The 18,968-nt window shown below is 38.4% G+C and overlaps 1 protein-coding gene across 2 annotated transcripts; it reads left to right on the top strand.

The window, feature by feature from the left end:
- Nucleotides 1-2,566: 2,566 nt before the first annotated feature.
- Nucleotides 2,567-15,712, top strand: LOC140149067 (monocarboxylate transporter 12-like). 2 transcript variants are annotated; one of them, XM_072171222.1, is made up of 5 exons: nucleotides 2,567-2,711; nucleotides 11,044-11,241; nucleotides 12,025-12,165; nucleotides 13,612-14,504; nucleotides 15,293-15,712. In XM_072171222.1, exons 2-4 carry the CDS (start codon nucleotides 11,049-11,051, stop codon nucleotides 14,313-14,315), a joined length of 1,038 nt encoding a protein of 345 aa, XP_072027323.1. In that variant the 5' UTR covers nucleotides 2,567-2,711; nucleotides 11,044-11,048; the 3' UTR covers nucleotides 14,316-14,504; nucleotides 15,293-15,712. The 2 variants fall into 2 exon arrangements, with proteins under 2 accessions (XP_072027323.1, XP_072027322.1); XM_072171221.1 differs by having other exon boundaries at nucleotides 2,567-2,733.
- Nucleotides 15,713-18,968: the final 3,256 nt, after the last annotated feature.

The following is an 18,968-nucleotide window of genomic DNA, read 5'->3' as shown; positions in this document are numbered from 1 at the left end:
AAATGCTTTTCATTTTGTCAAATATAGAAACACTACCCAGCTTGTCAAATCAGGAATAATAGGTCAAATTGTCAAAGGTCAATGTGGGGTCAACTCATCGATTTTAAATACATGGTAACATGCAGTCATGAAGCAATTCCTGGAGAGGGCAATCCCTCATTTGCATGTGACGCTTTCTTATTTAAATTAGCCATTGTGTTATTGCTTAATATTCATATGTTATGGGGAGCACTTTACACCACCAGGTTGGGCAAGTCATGAATAATTTAGCGTTGTGAAGCCAAATAAACTTATTATTCCCAGGCTTGAAAAAAAATTACAGGCAGAGGTGGGAATCGATCTCGGTACCTCCCGGTTAAAAAGCACAGTGCAATACCACTAAGCCAGCTAAATATCTGTGAGACGTGTAACATTAAATCAGTAATAAAAGAAGTAGATTCTTATTTTGGGCTCAAATTGTAGAAAAGGGGAAATATTTGTCTCTGCACTAAAGAAAATAAAAATTGAGATCTTTAAACAAACTGTTACGGCTACTATTGAAAAAAAAAGATTGATATCAAAATAACTTTAAATTTATTTCACGAGGCGGCATTGTCACAGACGAACACTGTATAGGCTATAAACTAGATCCTCACCACTAGACGACGTCGTAGCACAGTGGTAGAGCATCAGACTGGTGATGCAAAGATTGTTGGTTCGAGTCCTCCTGTCAGCAATGTTTGTTTTTGTGAATGCAATGCTACGATACCATTTGTTCAAATTTTTCTTATTTATTTATTTCTTTTTTATTTATTTTTTTATTTATTTATTTGTTTATTTGTTTATTTATGTAAATAATTATGCATGTATTTATTTTGTTTAATCACTCACTCACACTCTTTAGAAAAAAGGGCTCTTGGTCGATCAGTTCATTTATTCATTGTTTGATATGATATGTCTATTGATCGAAATTGAATATCATTATAATTTATTCATATTCATTGTTTGTGAATTGATTGATTAATTAACTCATTGATTGTTTTGTTGAGCCGGTGCAAGTGATTGCGTGAAATGTTAGAGGTGAGTTACTTGAACAAGCCTTAATAATTATAATAAATAAATAAATAAATAAATAAATAAATAAATAAATAAATAAATCAATAAATAAATAAATAAATCAATCAATCAATCAATCAATAAACAAATAAATAAATAAATCGCTTTCCCCTCTCAGCCTGCCAAAAATATTGTGACCACCCCCTGTTGGACATTCAAATTATTGGGATCCCAAATAATGATTAAATACATCAGATTTGTAGATGTAGGCCTACAGTAAAAAAACTTTTTTTTAAAACTAAACCGATATTTTACTCATTATTGACCATGGTAGGCGAAACCGTCAATAGTGATTAAAGAATTTTTGTTCAAAATAAAATTTCCATATCATAAGCGTTTCCGGACCTTTACTATTATCCTCCCCCTCCCCCGGGGGGGGGGGTACTTACGTATAAGGTTTTCCACGAAAAATCCTTAGACATGGGTCTCCCTTTTAGATTTTCCGTGCTATGTGTGAAAAACATGCCGGAAAACATGTTGCTTTTACTATTTTCAAGCTCAAATCCTTAGATATGGGTCCTTACTTTCCTGACAATCCTTAGATATGGGTAGGGGGCCTCATAATTAGGACCCAGGACTCATAATTATTCACAGCCCTGATAATCTCCTAAATTATTCAATTGTTTTTTCGATGGGCCTAAACTCCTGTAATATGCATGCACATATTGAATACAGCAAGCTACATTCAAATTATACATGCACGATGCAAGTGCTATTCCAGAAACGCTGCACATCAGTGACATCACTTAATTAATATTACTACCGGTAGTGAATAGCAAGCTTCGAAGGTTGAAAGTGCGCCCGCTTTACTACCTGAGAGCAATCCGGTAGTGGCGTTTCAATTTATTACGTGTTGGGAAATCCACAAGATCAAATAGAACGGTGAGTGATGATTATTTACTTGTTTTAAAACAAACTTCTTAGGCCAGTAATAAACTACGTTCACGGCCGACAACTATAGTTTGAATGATATTTATTATCACACGAGGAAATAAAACAAACGAATATGGCGCCTCACGTGCTTCAGGTCAGGTCAGTGGTCAAAGGTTTTTTATCGCTAAATCGCTGGCTGAATATCGTATCAAATTCAAGTGATACACTACCGTCGTATTATTGACACCAATTCCTAATTTCGACATTACTATTGCGAAAGGTTATTCCATTATCAAATTAGTAGACTTTCTGTAAAAACAAATCACTGGTGCCTGATGGGAAATACTAGTGCGCCATCACCGGATTGCTCCCTGCTCTGCTAGCTGGCGCACTTTCAAGCTTGCTACTCGCATTGAACAGGCAGAGTTCGCAAAACTAACGGCGTCGTTATTTGCCAACCCTAAAAGGGACCGAAATTAATTATTCATAACCGATCGATAACTGGCCTCATTTTCTAACTAGCAAACCAGCGGGATTTGTCATAGGTTTGCGTTGATAATAGAACAACCGTGAAGTTAGTGTCACCCCCTTGATGCAGTTCAACATCACAACACGATCCTGTGCTGAATACACAATTAATGCGTGTTATATAATGCACAAGCTTTATAATTAAGAACAGGTGATAAGCATGTCAAGGACAAGTCGACAGGAATAAGGAAACGACAACACCCACTAATACATCGGTACGGTCAAGGCCGGTATTCGGTAAGCTTTTAAAAGGGCATTTCGTGATCCACAGGAGGGTAGCCTCATCCCCGGGGGGGGGCACTCACATTTGTCAGCTATACGGGTATGTGCCGCGGCGACGACCCCCTTTTTCAGAGCCGCTGGCCGTTCCCTAGACCCCCTGAATTCATTGTTGATTGCCGCTCTGATGACTCAATTTTTTTTCTAGCCGTTTGCTTAGCCCTAGAACTCTGGCCATAGACTAGTATCCGTTTTTACTTCTACTAGGGCCAGAGGCACTTACATTGAAAAATTTGTTGGAGATGCTTGAACGATCCAGTACAAAAAATGACAGCATTTCAATGCTTGATCGAGGTCACTAATTAACATGATAAACCCCACTTGAGAACACACAATCGCCGGTCATTTCTAAAGATGCATTTATACTCAATCGCTTTTGGAGAAACCTGAATCGCACGCATGGTCAGTGTACTAAATCGCCGCCGTATTTGCCTGCTGAGCATGCGCATGGTTCGCTGTTTTTTTTTTTTTTTTCATAGGCCTACAGTGACCCCCTCTGTCGGTCAACGCTCGCTAAAATTGCACACATAACTTGTGTAGTTAGCGACAATGATTCAGTCTGGGTATAAACACAGCTTTACACAATGACTAATTTACATAGGCACAAAAGACCGTGTTCATGTACTGTTACTCAGCCAAACATGGCAGAGTAGGTCCCGGATCTTCTGTACATGTTCCTATCTCCTCAACGTTATACCTTTCCAACAAGGAAAGAGATACGAAAGGCGAACGTCTACGTTCGCTAGACTCACAGAATTCATCATCTCCGCTCTCATTGACAATAGATTGGCATGTTTTCCGCGCTACGTTTACAAGCCCAAAATCTCGGCCCAAAAGCTACTTTTGCAGCCCAAAAACTTCCTTCAATGGGAATTTTCCATCATTTTCTTCCCCATTTAACACATTGTAAGGGATAAGGTGAATTTTGGGCTCCTTTTTAGGCAACACTGGACCAATTTTGTGATTGTTTTCAAAATGTAAACATCACTCGAGGCCATGACATTGAAAATCATCGGACTTTTCGGCTGATGGTGACATGAACATTTTGATGAATTGAGACCATCATTGGGAATAAAACTGGAAGTAAATATTATGACTATATAGTACATGTACCTCAAATATGTACACTTCATTGGCTGGCCCGAATAGTGAATTTAGAAGTGATTTTCGATCTATCAGCCTGGTGGAAAGACTGCCGAATTCTGCACACTTGACATTTATGGCTCGATCCATTCACATAAAACTATGAATTATAATGTTTTTCTTTGCGGCAATCTCAGGTTTGCTTGTAGTACTGCTGCTATAATTATTCAGTAGGTGAGAAAGTAGGCCAGTACAGGGAATTTAGGCTATTTGTCATTTTCTTATGATCTGGATGTTATAGTACAAGTTAGTCCGAATAATCAGACCCAGAACAAAATATTAATTTCTGACATGATCGTGTTCTGGTAAGTACAAGTCATACCTAGAATATTTTCTCAATTTGAATTTTATCCTTTCCAGATGATCCACCCAAAAATAAAAATCATCGTATAGAATAGATCCCTGTAGGCTCCCTACTAAGGGAGCGATCGTTATTTATGACAGGGAGGTAATGGGAAAATTTAGGGGGAACACAAGTTTTTTTAGTCTTGAGAGGGGGGAACTGCTTGGAATGATCCAGGTCCAGATGTTGAGATACATTTAATTTATTTTTCATCCCGATATACTTCGATGCACAATTTTTGACAAGAATCGAAATCGATTTAAAAAAAAAATTGAAAATTACCTTGGATCAGTTCTCGAGACCCCCCTTGGCGGCTGATCAGTTCCCAAGACCCCCTTTTTGACCGCCAATCAGTTCCCTAGACCCTCCCTATTTGACGGTCGATCAGTTCCCTAGACCTCGAGTTGAAACTGGCGGTGGCACACCCCTACCCAAAAAAATGTGAGTGCCCCCGGGCCTCATCCCCCACTTTTCTCAAAAAAGTTGAGATTTTTATATCACTGGAAACCTATGGCTAAATAATGTTTATGTACAAAATATTTCTTGCAGATTAATTAGTTTAGCAAAGATATCGTGAAATTACAACGTATTGTCTATGCCTATGAGGATATGGAGCAGTGTAAATGTTGATCGAAAAATCTATCTTTTATGCACGACGACACGAGAGTTATGTGTGCATAAGATAGAACTTTCTGCTATTTGAAAACGCGTCTGCATAGCGTTGATACTTTTTATAACGCAAGTAAAAAACATTCTTCCGAATGTCACTTTTGGCTACAATTTTCCTGGACTAACATAATGTAGGTATCACAGGGAAACCTCAGTTAACACATTTGTTAGTCAGTCAAAATGGCCTAAACCGGCAATACAAATTTACATTGAAATTAAAAAGAAGCTTTTTAAGAAGGAAACCTTAATAAATATGTTGTCTATACTTTACTTGACCCAAATATATGATTTTTTTTGGTGATGAGAGACTCGCACATGGAATTTCAGAGAGATTTTGATAGCAGTTCCATTAAAAAAAGGTGCTATCGTCATGAGACTAAGATCTAGAAACACCCCGTAATGCTGTTTTGGGGAATTTTGCTAGCAGAATCTTTTTGATGAAAGTCAATCTTTGACAAGATGTAACTTTGCTACGGAAAGTGCTATGACAAAAAGGTTTTCAGTGTTGGCTTTCTTTACTCAAGGGCTTTAATTTGATATATAAAATGATGCAGTTTGATGGCAAATTTGAATTCACCTGGCATACCTACATAATGTAGAAAAAATACATCTTTGAAGTACATTCTGGAGATGTTTTAGGTCACAGCAGTGTGATGGTCCGAGGAATGATCATGGCCAATTTACTGTCACCGATGTACACGCTAGAGATGACCTTGTCAATGACGTTTTCAATTGGGTACATCCGGGTCATAATCAGTCACAGTCACTGATCAGTGGTCACAGTACATGCGCATTGCGCAGTGTAGACGGCTGGTGGAATAAGCACGTGCGGAGTTCAGGATTGGCAAAGCAGCGACTTAGTAGCCCAAAAGGATGACTTTTGAAGATTTTCCACACTACAGTTTCCTGTCCAATAGACACCAATTGATGGTTAAGAAAGTAATTGAGCAACTTTTCAAATCTGGCGAGGCAATTTATGGTATTTTGCTATCAGAATCAGAATCAGAATCATCAAGGATATCCCGCCTATTATATTCAGGCGCACCCTTCAAGTTCGCTGTCACAGCTGTGTTGAAGGGTCCGTTGAGCTTAAGCTTTATTTTTCCTTATAATCTTTAGTCCATCGAGGTCTGTATAATGGCGAAGAAAGCTCATTAAAAACACATCAAAATCCACAACAAAAACTAAATGCTCATAGGGTCTACTCTAATCTAAGCTCTACTATAAAGTGTAAGTTCGTGCAAAGTAAAAAAAAATGTACATGCAGAGAGTTCATCGAGGCATAATACTGAGTATCGATGACAGATGTGTTAGATAGCCCATGTAATACAGCTTTGTTAGTGAGAGCATATACGCAATATATAATGTAATGTAATCATGCAAAAGGTTTAACCATGCCATGTGTGAGTTCATGTAATAGGAGTTAAGATGCAAATATTCAGAAGCACAGATCTACGCAGTATCATGGTTGATGCATATTAAGGTGCATATATTGTACAGCAATCTAAATAAACAATTATAAAAGCAAAAGTAATAGTATGCGTCCATAAGGGCAGCACAGGCAAGTTTTAAATGACATAGCTGTGAAGACAAAATTGGCGAGTCATAATTGGCGAGTCAAGTTGACGAGACATGATTGGCGAGTCAAAATCAGGCTAGCGCAGAGTCCCATTGGCAATAGAAGATACAAATTGGCAAAAGAGTTCCATAGACTCAGGACAAAATTTGGATGTAAAGTCATAAATTGGGTGACAAAATAGGCATGACATAATTGGCATGTCAAAATCGAGCTGGCTTTGAGTCCCATAGGCTTTTTTTATAAAAAGTCACAAGTTGAATAAGGAGTCCATAAAAAGGACTCCGGACTTAAAATCATTAAGTCGTTGTCATCTGTTTGAGGATATTGCATCTCTTTACATGCAGACTGTAGCACCATAGATACCAATGACTTGTATGAATTTTAAAAACAATCGATCGACTTTTAATTTATTTGACTCGCGATTTGGGCTAACATTTTTGGCAACACTGCTGGAGGTCAGTGGGTGCATATATGTACAGCAGAAACACGGCGTTGATCGAAGCCGTTCGGAGAACGAATATTGACGTTTTTCGTAAGTACATGTATGAAAATTTAATGAAATATTATAGTACAGTGTGTCGGTAATATGTCACGAACTATTTCATGATATTTTGGAGACAATAACTAACTTGAGGAAGAAGTTTTTATTCATATGCATGAAATTGTACTCTGTATGGCAACTGCGTACATGTATCACACGTACATGTAAACAAATACATTACATACGATAACATCCTTGCAAGTTCTAACTTTCGTATCACAAGCTATCGGTTGTTCATATGAAAGTTAGAACATTTCGAACAATGTAAATGTAATACACATAATCATGCATAACTCGCAAGTTACGCAATATCAGAATCAACTGAAATTTTGGGAATATGCTTTTTTTTGTTGATATGTACTGAAAAATGTCATAAAAAGAGGATGCTAGAATCACGAAATACTCCTTTAACTAACTAGTTAAATATTACATAACATTATTAACATGTTAAAATAACTTCCAGCTTCCCAATCTGTCTGCATTCACTCCCCTGACTCACCCACTCTATGCTCACGCTATGTGCAGGCGGGGGATGACATGATGATAGAGAGAGACAGCAAAACTGCTCAGCTGTATGGCACTTTCCACACAATCGCAACACAGAAGTAAATCGGAACTGAATTTCGCAGCTGCCGTGATCACTGACTGGTCAATCATGCTGGTACGCACCATTCAATTTGTGCACTGAGTGATCAGAGCCTAACCAACACGGCAAATTTAAAACCGTCAGCTCCACTCTCACCCAGTAATAATTAAATTTTAATTAATTTCAAGGTTAGTTCATTATCGAACCCCAACGGTTTTAGCTTTTTATTTGTTATTTGTTAACATAGCCTATAAGCCTACTTGTTCGTGATATTTTAAGCGTTTTAAAATTTCAAAATAATCCCATTCAATTTACACGGCTGACAAAGGAAATTTACTGAATTTAGGGAATGCACGGCGTTCACCACCTTATTTGTTTTTGTATTACATCCCAAGACTTGCGTAATGTATGGAAATATGTGTGGGAAATACAACCAATACAAGATACAACAGAACAGGCTTTTCCATACAGTGAACAATAAACAAGAAATGGAATCCAATGTTAACATATCTGCACTTGCAGCGACTGATAGCCTATCTTTAGTATTGATGCTTTCAGGCTTTAAATGATAGCAAGAAATGGAAATCGCCCCAAAGGAAAGATTTTAATCGTGAAATTGATCGCCACATCTTATGGATTCACATTATCCTCCGGCGGAAATGTCAAACTGTCAATTACAACGTCTACTAGTGGACTGGTTTTTAAATCCACTCTAATCAAACTAATCAAAACTGTAAACTACAATTTTATGCTATATAAATTGTATGTTTTGAGAAGCTAGTTGACCTTTTTAGTGGACCCAATTTGTAGAACAAGGCCATATCAGCACATATTTGAACTCTTTGAACCCCCAATGGGCTATAGACAGTCTGGTAAATGTTTTAAAATCAAATGTCAAATTAGGACAGGCAATTTTATTCATATGATGGGCAACCCTCAATTTCTAGCTAAGACCCTGCCAAGCACCCTCACTACATTCGGGTCTGTGAGGGTGCTCGACCAGGCATAGTATGGAAACACATTTTTGTGCACATAATTCTTCTTCTTCCATAAAGTACAGGGTGCAAAGAGTGCGAGCGGAAACACAAATGTCACTGAGTGCAGATAAACTTGAGCGGTGCTGATGTGCGAGTAAAAACTGCCCTCTTCCAGTCTAGCGAAGCGTCAGTGGATTCAGCCGGCTTCGGAAGATCTCCAAAGATGTGGCAGATACGACCGAGGCAAATGACGCTCGGGAAGTAGGAAAACTGGTAAGACTGGATTCTGCAGTGTTGTTGTCTAAACTGCATGTGGTGACCTCTAGTTGTGTTAGTAGCTGGAATGAAGCAGTGTGGACCACTTGGAATGGCGACTAGACCGTGAACAATCTGGTATATTAACATGGTGACTTTGTTGTGTGCATGGCGTTCATTTAAAGACTGCCATTGGAGATCGCTAAGCATCTGGCTCACACTGTGTCTAGGATGGTAATCGGATTCAACAAACCTAGCAGCACGTCTTTGCACCATGTCTAATTGAGAAACCATGTCCTTGGTATGAGGATCCCATACGGAGGAGGCAAACTCAAGCGTTGGTCAAACATACGTCTTGTAAGCCTGTTCCTTGTTTTTTGGTGGGAACTTCCGTAGGTTTCTGCGTAGAAAGTCCAGGGTGCTATTTGGTTTCTTGGTGATGTTATTTACATGTGGTTTCCAGTTGAGGTTGCTCTGAATAGTGACTCCCAGATACTTGGCTTCGTCGACAATGCGTAGCGAAGACCCATGGATGGTATAATTGGCTTGGATGATGTTTTTCCTTTTGTTTTTAACTCTTAACACTTCGCACTTGTCAGGGTTAAAAGACATCAACCATCTACTCTCCCATACTTGAAGATTGGCGAGGTCATCCTGAAGTGCAGTGACATCCGCTTGAGATTTAATTGGGCGGTACAGAAGATAATCATCAGCGAAGATTCTGATGTCAGGTAAGTCCGGTAAGTCATTAATGAAGACCAAGAAAAGAAGCGGTCCTAGGACTGTTCCTTGGGGCACGCCTGAGGTGACACTTGCCAGGTTGCTTTTCTTTCCTTCCAAGATGACTTGTTGAGTGTGATCAGTTAGGAAATCACGGATCCATGATAGCAGGGGACCACGAATACCGTAGTAGTGGAGTTTCAGGAGGAGACGCTCATGCGGTACCCTGTCGAACGCCTTTGAGAAGTCCAGAAGGATGGCATCAATCTGTTCTTTATCACATAGCCCTCTAGCAAGGTCGTGGACAGTCAGAAGGAGGTGTGATTCGCACAAGTTTTTTTTCCTGAATCCAAACTGTCTCTCTGTAAGAAGTCCATGGGTATCCAGGTGGTTGATGATCTGGCTATGGATGATGTGTTCCATGATCTTGCATACAATTGATGTAAGAGATATGGGCCGGTAATTTGCTGGCTTGTGGTTATCGCCCTTTTTGAAGATTGGTGTCACATCTGCTGACTTCCATTCGTGTGGTATTCTGCTCTGATGTAGAGTGGCTTGGAATAGAAGTGTAAAGACCGCAGCCAGTTCCTCAGCGCCGGTTGTTAAGCATTGAGCACGCTGACTGGCTTAGCAATTGTACTAGTAGTTATTGTAAACCAATCAGGTTAGACGTACTTTGCTGGCGGGGTCCCATTAATTAATACCATGAAAGTATGTGGAAAAAAGTGACAGATTTTGCAACAGGATTCCTGTGCCATAGAGCATGGGCAGTTGTGTCTAAATTGACCTTTTGACCAAGCTAGTTGTTTTAAGAATTTACAGAGTGCGATCTTGTCACAAACGGCGCTGTACAGCGACGCGGTACACAGGCGCCGCTAATCAGTCGCCCTATAGCGCACAACCAAAGTTGCATTTAATGCATGAGCATTGATAGGCTGCCATCTTTGATGCATAGCAATATTTTTGTTATAGTGCCATCGCTTGACTTTGTTTTTTGTTCCACAGGAACTACTAGTATGTGCCCAGACTGATCAAAAAACCCAGTATATTCTGTTTGTAAAACTTGCTGTTCATCGGAAGACTAAATATCGGTAATTTGACGAACCAGAAACACCAGCAACTACTCGCATTTCGAGATTGTTCAGTTCTTTGAGGCAGCTGGTCGTATAATGATTCAGTGAATATGTTCCTCATCACAGTTGATAACGTTGGCCCCCTGTTTTCTGATCCATGTTGCTTCTCTGATATATAGTTATATTAGGCAGTCAATCAGGTCTCACATTTGACATTCAAATGCTGAAATTTATTGTTTGTTTAAATTTTGTTTCTTTGTTCGTTCATGAGCGTCACTGAGTGTTTGATTTTTTTTCAACTGGATGGCCAATAAATATTGCCAGCGTATTTTTATTTTATGCTAACTTTTGACTTAATTGTTTATTCTTATCTTTGTTTTAGTGAATATGGGTGAGGGCCAGAATTGGCCTATTGTATGTGCTGCATTTGTGACTCAAGCATTGACCCATGGATTTGCTGGCTCCATGGGGGTTTTCTATGTGGAATGGAAGAAAGCATTTGGAGAGGATCTTCCTGGGGATGGTAGCAGTACTATTGGCTGGCTAACATCATCTGTTTTAGGGGTGCTGTTAACAACTGGTAAGAAAAGAAAACTTGTATTATGTTGTTATGGGGCAGTGGAATGAATTATGTGCTTTGGCCTGGAGGAGGTGCTTGAAATTGGAATAGGGCAATCACATTTTGTGGATTTTAGGGACACATTGTCAAATTTTGCATGGAACAACTAAAAATGGTTTGAAAGTGTTACAAAACTATCTGCTAGTAACAGCTATCAAGTGACTTTTGAAATTGTAAGATCACCAATTACTTATACAACACACACTGATACTGTACAAGAGTTGCTGACATAATCTCAATAACCTCATTCAAGAAAGACCCCAGGCTGTCATGCACCAAGGTGGATTTTGTGAATGTATTACAAATTTTAAGGTCAATAACATTTTTACCAAAAAGATCATGCTATATAAATAAATCTGATTCACCGTGGCCAAAAGAGGCATTGTCAAATTCAGAATTTATTTATTTGAAAGTTTGCTAGAGATTCGGATCTTCAGCATAAAATATAAAGCTTTACCCCTATTCAATAGACCAAAATACATTTATTACAATCATAGCTCAATTTTATGAAAATGTTGTATAAAACTGTAAATATGCATGATGCCGGCTAAAAGTGATGTTTCCGATCCACTTCTTATATTTATTAATATGGCCAATGTATGTCTGCATTTGCTCTCTAACATGTGGGCACTTCTTCCACTGCAATTATGTCAAAAAAATATAACCCTCACCAATTTTATAAGGTGTATAATTGTTTTCATCAACCATTGACCATGTGTATTCTTCATTCTTTTTACTTTTCAGCCCCCATATCTGGTGCATTAAGTCATCATTTTGGAGTCCGTCCTGTCATCATGTTAGGTGGCTCACTATCAGCTTTAGGTCTCTTCGTCTCGTCATTTGCTGATACAATACATCTTTTGTTCTTCACAGTACCACTGACAGGTGAGCAACAGGGGTAGTGCTAGGCTGCATTCGGGGGTCCTGGCCTCACCAACATACAGTTTGAACACCCTATTTTTGAATTTTCTGCAAGTTTAGGAATCTACCCTAACTGTATATACCTTCTCATCAAATATATCAAAGAATTCAAATATTGCTTCACAGCTCTGTAGATTGATTCTTATTGCCCCCATTTTATCAAGCTAAACAAAGTGGGGTACAGTAACAAGTTTTAATACATTACAGGAGATGAAAGCTAGTGCATTTTATGAATTTCTGAACTTGAAAAGAAAGCAAGGTACACTAACTTGATGTGGGGAAACAAGTAACATACACAATATAATAATAATAATAATAAAAAGGCATTTATAGAGCGCAAGTAACAAGGTCTCAGTGCGCTTTACAGTAAACTCTTACTCTACAACAGCAAAAAAGATGTATAAAATACACAGAGAGCATTTTTAAAATCTTACACTACAGAAATTTATCCTACACAACAGTATGCAAAGGGGGACGGGGGACAACAAGCACAAATTTATTGTAGGCATGCAAGTAGGTGAAGTTTGATAGCCAAAAATGATCAATTCCAGGGCCCACAGAAGTTTTAACTTAGATATTGAATTTAGTCTTAAAGTATAGATGAGTTGACTTGTGACGTCATTGCCTGGCAATATGCCCGCGCATCATCACAATTCCCATTGTTCATTGCCTGGCAGTATGCACACGCATCATATTTTGTTCAGAGCTTGTGCTTTTAAAACTCCTGCCACATCACAATAAGGCTATTCAACAGCAGTGTAGTGGTTGTATGCAGTTCGCTTAAGCATATCGATATACCAGTCCCTTTGCCTTTGTTGATAAATATTGAGGTCAACTCATTTATAGTATGTAGTTTTTGCTGTTTGATGTAATATTTGTTGTTATCGAAGCATCTGTCATTTTTTTGTTTGGTTTAAACCTTGATGGTTCTGGCATTAGTAATATTTGGCCATCAAACTTCTGTACCTACATATATTACTCCCTGTCATTAATTCAGTTGTCAGCTTATATATATATGTGCATAGATGTTTTCCAGTGCACTTTTGTACATTGTACTCCTGTTCATTCCTGTTGTTTTTGCAGGTTATCACTTCTATGGTCGTTGCATTGGTAATGTTGACTATCAAACGTTGCCTAGTTCTGTGCCTATGTTATCCCCCTCTGCATACCATTGTGCATTTTAATGTATTACTTTATCACATTGCTATTGTGAAACCTTTCAAAACTGAGTTATTTGTACCATCAAGCTATCACCTTTGTATGCAAAAAAAAGGAAATGATGTTGCAATTGGTCAATTGTCAGTGAATTTTGGATAACTTTTAGTATATTATGTACATACGGTACATGTATGTCTAACTTTATGTCTTATTTTATCAAATAATTATTCAGAGGTTGATTATCCTTTGCAGGGTTTGGATGTGGACTAGCATATACCTCTAGTATCACTATTATCACCAAGTACTTCCATAAACACTTTGCTTTAGCAAGTGGCATCACATCGACTGGGATATCAGTTGGAGTCATCACCCTTCCTATCATCGTCCAAGCGCTTGTCAATTATTACACCTGGAGAAACGCCGTCATGATTGTTGCTGGTATCATAGCGCAGATAATGGTCTGTGGCGCTCTCATGAAGCCACCACCTAAGTTGGACAAACCTGAGGAAGAAACAAAAGTAAATCTTGCTGTAGGGTCAAACCAAAACTGTGATCAAGAATCATGTGCTTATGCTAGAATATCTGCAGAGGATGGTGGTGAAGTGGAGACAGTTGTGATCAGAAATGGGGCTTTGCCTAAAGAGCCCCGTAAAAAATTTCTAGTTATTTTAGATAGCCTTGGGATCTCACTGATCTGGACAAATCGTGTTTACGCATGTACACTTCCAATGTTCTTCCTTAATGGCACTGTGTATGCTACTTGTATAGTATATATCAAGGAAAGAGCTGAAGTAGTTGGTATTTCAGATTACAATGCTGCTCTACTCATATCTACCATCGGTATTAGTGGTTTTGTTGCACGAGCAGGACATGGTCGTTTAATTGACAAGAAGATTTTTCACCCGACTACACTCACGCTTTTGCCAACTTCCTTGCAGGAGTATCGCTGCCAATAATTGCAGTTTCTGAGCAATATGCAATGTTTGTGATATGTGCTGCTAACATTGGATTTGGTGCAGGATTATATATAGCTGTGAACATAGTCATAGTGAGAGGCATAGTTGGAGTCCATCGCTTCCCTGGTGGTATGGGATTAGCATTGTTAATTGTGGCTACAAGTATTATGAGTACAGTTGCTATAGCAGGTAGGTTGAACAAGTCTAGTCCTTGATATGACCTTTCATAGCCAAATGAAAACTGCTCTACCTGAGAACCACACCTCCTTCAAAGGCCCTACATACCTTGGCTATAATCCACTATGATGCCATTCATTTGTACAAGTCATTGCAAGATAACTTGAACCATGACATATTTATTTTATTATGCCTTCACCGCATGCTTTCGTCCTCCCATGTTTCCTTCCTTCCATACCTCCGGATGCTGTATCTTGGGAATGGATGGGCAGATTGACTTCAGATTTTCAGGATAGGTGGGCCATGGTCAGAAACTCTGGTACATTTTTGGGTGGTGTTCAAGGTCATATACTGAGGTCAAATGTCATTCTAGTATGATAGATATTTGTACTAAGTCAACTACAGTGTTAAATTTTAGTAGTCTTTTTACAAAGAAAGATCACTTTTGTGAATACTCTCAATCTCAGAATATACCTTTGAAGGTCTCGACTATGATATTGTATTTTGATCAATGGTTCCAGAGTCTTGCACTATAATTCTAGGGGGTAGGTCTACCCTGGGACAAGTTTTGATCAAGTGTTTTAATAAGTTAACTCCTATTATCAGCATCATATAGCAGAGGACCCGATGGTGACATCACATTCAATAGTTCAAATTGAAATATTTACTCTGGTCAGCGTTGCTTCGCTGAAATAAAGTAATTATCATAATTATAAAGATATGAGGTAAGTATGCTTCATTTCATATAATTCTAATGATAATAAAATAAACTATTTTTTTGTTGGATTGTATCATTGCAGGTTTATTACTAGACTACACAGGTGACTACATGGCAGGGTTTCTCTATGCAGGCATCATACAAGGATTAAGTGGTGTATGGATACTCATCAGTCATGTTGTATGGACGAAATGCATCAAAGATCCAAGATGGCCGCCTCCTTTTCCACCATTATGCCGCAGAGGTCCAAATGAAGCTACTGAACTGCCGGCAGGTGCTTGAAAGGCAATGACATTCTGAGGAACTAAATTGGATGATGGCAATTTTTGTTATTACATGATCGTGTCACAATTGAGTGCATGAAATTGATGTGTGCCTGCAATTCATGTCATCCTTAATCATGTTTTCTAATTGAATTGTGATGTTGACCTTTTCCCAGCCCCAGTCAGTTACTCATATTAACCGCCTGACCTCTACTGTCTTTCATTAATGATAAGTGTTTTGTACTGTGGTCAAGTTCAATGGGGGAGGGAGGGGTGTTGTTTTTGGTCTGTATGAGACTAAGGCAGGACTATAGCAAAAATATTAATTTCTCGATCATGAGAGCCAACTTGGGTACGCACAGGTATTTGCGTCGAGCGTACTATTACGCAAATACCGGCGCTTACGGTGCAAACACAGCTTTTGAGAATTGACCAATCACACGGTCGTTGCTAGGCAAGGTCAAGGTTTGATCATGCAGGTCGCGCGATCGTGTTATTCTATGAAAAGTACGCTGACGCAGAAGGTGCATCCTCTCATGATCGAGAATTTGTTACTTTGGCTATAGCAGAAATGTGTAACTCATTAATCAATAGAGTATTACATTTGACTTAGCTGTGCAATTCAACTGAATATCGTATGGTGCAGGACCAAGGTCCAAATCGTTTGCACAAATTTTATGTGTCTCGATATCACGAACTTGCGCAAATGTTTCATATTTATACTTGACTTTGTGATTCTATGGTGTTTTTTTTAACACCTTGTTTCTGTCAACTGAAGAAAACAATTGGTCACAATTTCACTGAATTTATCTGACTTTTTTATCCATGATCTAACTAGTGACAAACTGAAAAGATGACACATTCCAGTGATATCGTAATTGATTGTATTATGTTTTTACTACATTGGCAATAAGGTAGCTGTACCAAAACTAAAAGCGACAGAAAGGGTATTAAATGTCTAAATAGTGATAAGGAAAACAATGAAAGTGTGTAAATCCATTAGGATGTAAAGTCCCTTGTATTGGCAGTGTGTTCAATTATTTGATCATAATTGGTATTGCCGATTATTGCTTCAGTGTGTAATATATATACATGGGCTTTTAGCTTTTTGATTCACCTTGTAAAATACATGTACATGTAAGTGGTCAATATCCCAGCAAACACACAATGTTTACAGAAAAGGTTTAAATATTGGGTTATATAAAGGATGTTTTAATAACATTCATAAAACATTCTAAGAGAATGTTACATAACTGTTGACAAAATATATTGCAAAAATGTTTGCCTAAAAGTTTTACAAGAGCGTTTAAAACCATATTCATGATCTTTATACGAGGGGGTATCCAAAAGTTTTTGACATCGCCCAGAAGGAAAAGAGCTATATCGATGAAATTTTGTCAGTGTATTCACTGGTCCTTATGTACATTATGCCCCCAAAATGGTCTCATAAATATGTTTACTTTCTTTACAGGTGGCGCTAGATGGGCAGTAGGCGCATAACCTGCAAAATGGTGAAAATTGAGGCACACAGCATGATTAAGTTCCTGCATTTGGAGGGCTAGGCCTACAATGCTCAGAAAATCTATGATGAAATGAAAGCTATCTACAGTGACAATTGTCCATCATATAGCACTGTTGCATTTTGAAAAGAAAAATTCCAAACTGGCCACATGTCCCTTACAGATGAGCCAAGAAGTGGACGTCCATCACTTACGGATGATGCGCCACAGTGAAGAAACTAAAAAAGTGGAGGATCTTATCATGAAAAGGTTATGCGCCTACTGCCCATCTAGCGCCACCTGTAAAGAAAGTAAACATACTTATGAGACCCTTTTGGACCATAATGTACATAAGGACGAGTGAATACACTGCCAAAATTTCATCGATATAGCTCTTTTCCTTCTGGGTGATGTCAAAAACTTTTGGATACCCCCTCGTATAACCCAACATTTAATGTTATTAAAATGTTTTGAATACATGTTTTAAGAACATTTTTGTGTTTGCTGGGTATACATTGTATGGTCTTCATGTCAATTGTATAATATTATATCTTTTAGCTTTGCATATATGTTTGAGTCACCTTGTTGAGTCATTTATAAGGGTCAGTATAAGAGTATCATATGGTCTTAGCTTAGTGGCAAGATATTTTTATATACAAAATTAATGAAATTCATTCCAAATGTTGGCCATTATACTTTGTAATAGCAATTTATATTGCCTTTTATATGTACTCCAATTCATACATTTTGGTATAAGGAAAAATTGTACAACTTCCATAACCAGATTCAACTTGTATTTAATAATTATGTTTGTTTGTTTTTAAATAGAATGCAATGGTGCAATAATGCCTTTTAGAATGATAAACTGTGTTCTTTTTTTGAAATTCCAAGCAGTAAGCATGACAATCAATAACAGATCACCAGGCGTAGACAATTTGCAAATTAATAATATTTGAAGATCAGTTTTAAAGCCACACATAAAAATAACAGGTGTGGAAATAATAGTAGAAATTGACCAGTAGATGCCAGTTGTAGTCCTACTAATTCATAGCATATTGGATGGCCTATGGGAAAGTTGGCCCATAATTGCAAGATTGTAAATGGCTTTAAAGGGACCATTGAAAGAAAAACATATTTGGTATCAAAATAAAGCTAATAACATATAGAATGCATTTCTAAAATGATAAACGCAAAATTCCTTCATTTTACCCCCCAAATCAGCAAATAAAGACAAAGCGCCCAATGTTGCGTCGTTCCGCCCAATTCATATGTGCAGAGACACTTGGCAACCCCTGTGACGTCAAAGTGGTTATCCTTTCCGCTGCATGGCAACACTGCATAGGCCAGAATTGGTCCTAAACCAACGCATGAACGTGTTTACAGCAATGAACTTTTCTGTGCCTTTTAGGCCTAACAAGTATATTAAAAAGGATATTATAATATAAATTACAAAGTTACAATGACTGTTGCAAGATGCCGACCATGAGACGGACACTAGACTAGTAGGCCTACTATGAAAGGCCTATATATAAAGTCTAGCTACAAAATTGACCAACAACGGGAAAACACAAGTATTAGGCCTACATATTGACAAAGTCAAAGCTGTCAGTGCTAGCTGCTCGGCTTTTGCAAGAGAGTATCATTTGTTTTGAGGCATTCTGATGTAGCAACTCTTTACTTATATTTCCTCTGAAATATCTGTTGAGGATAGGAAAGAGAAGGCAATGATGTTTCGGGTTAGCCCATGACATGCGAAGGCCGCGTAGCCTACCTCCCGGGCATGCGGCCTAGGTTTACAACCGCCGGGCCTAAAACGCAAGCCGATCCTGACTCCGAAGTTTGGAAGCTGAATTGCGAATGATTAAAGTGTTTGTTTGTTTATTTAAACGGTCGCTCCGTGTAGAGACACACTTAATTTATGGGACCCGGTTCAAAACAAAAGCCAGGCTCGGGAGAGCGAGTTGGCGCGGTTGTTCCCTCGCCTTGCACCACTGAG

This window comes from Amphiura filiformis, chromosome 3 (assembly GCF_039555335.1).
Source record: "Amphiura filiformis chromosome 3, Afil_fr2py, whole genome shotgun sequence".
NCBI classification, from domain to species: domain Eukaryota; kingdom Metazoa; phylum Echinodermata; class Ophiuroidea; order Amphilepidida; family Amphiuridae; genus Amphiura; species Amphiura filiformis.
Note: the sequence above shows the minus strand (reverse complement) of the source record. Positions and strands in the feature narration are given on the sequence as shown.

Bases quoted from the DNA above. Each gene is read 5' to 3' on its own strand.
- LOC140149067 (XM_072171222.1), top strand. From the start codon at position 11,049: ATGGGTGAGGGCCAGAATTGGCCTATTGTATGTGCTGCATTTGTGACT. The intron at 11,242-12,024 runs GTAAGAAAAGAA...TTTACTTTTCAG, and splicing joins AGGGGTGCTGTTAACAACTG to CCCCCATATCTGGTGCATTA. The intron at 12,166-13,611 runs GTGAGCAACAGG...TATCCTTTGCAG, and splicing joins CTTCACAGTACCACTGACAG to GGTTTGGATGTGGACTAGCA.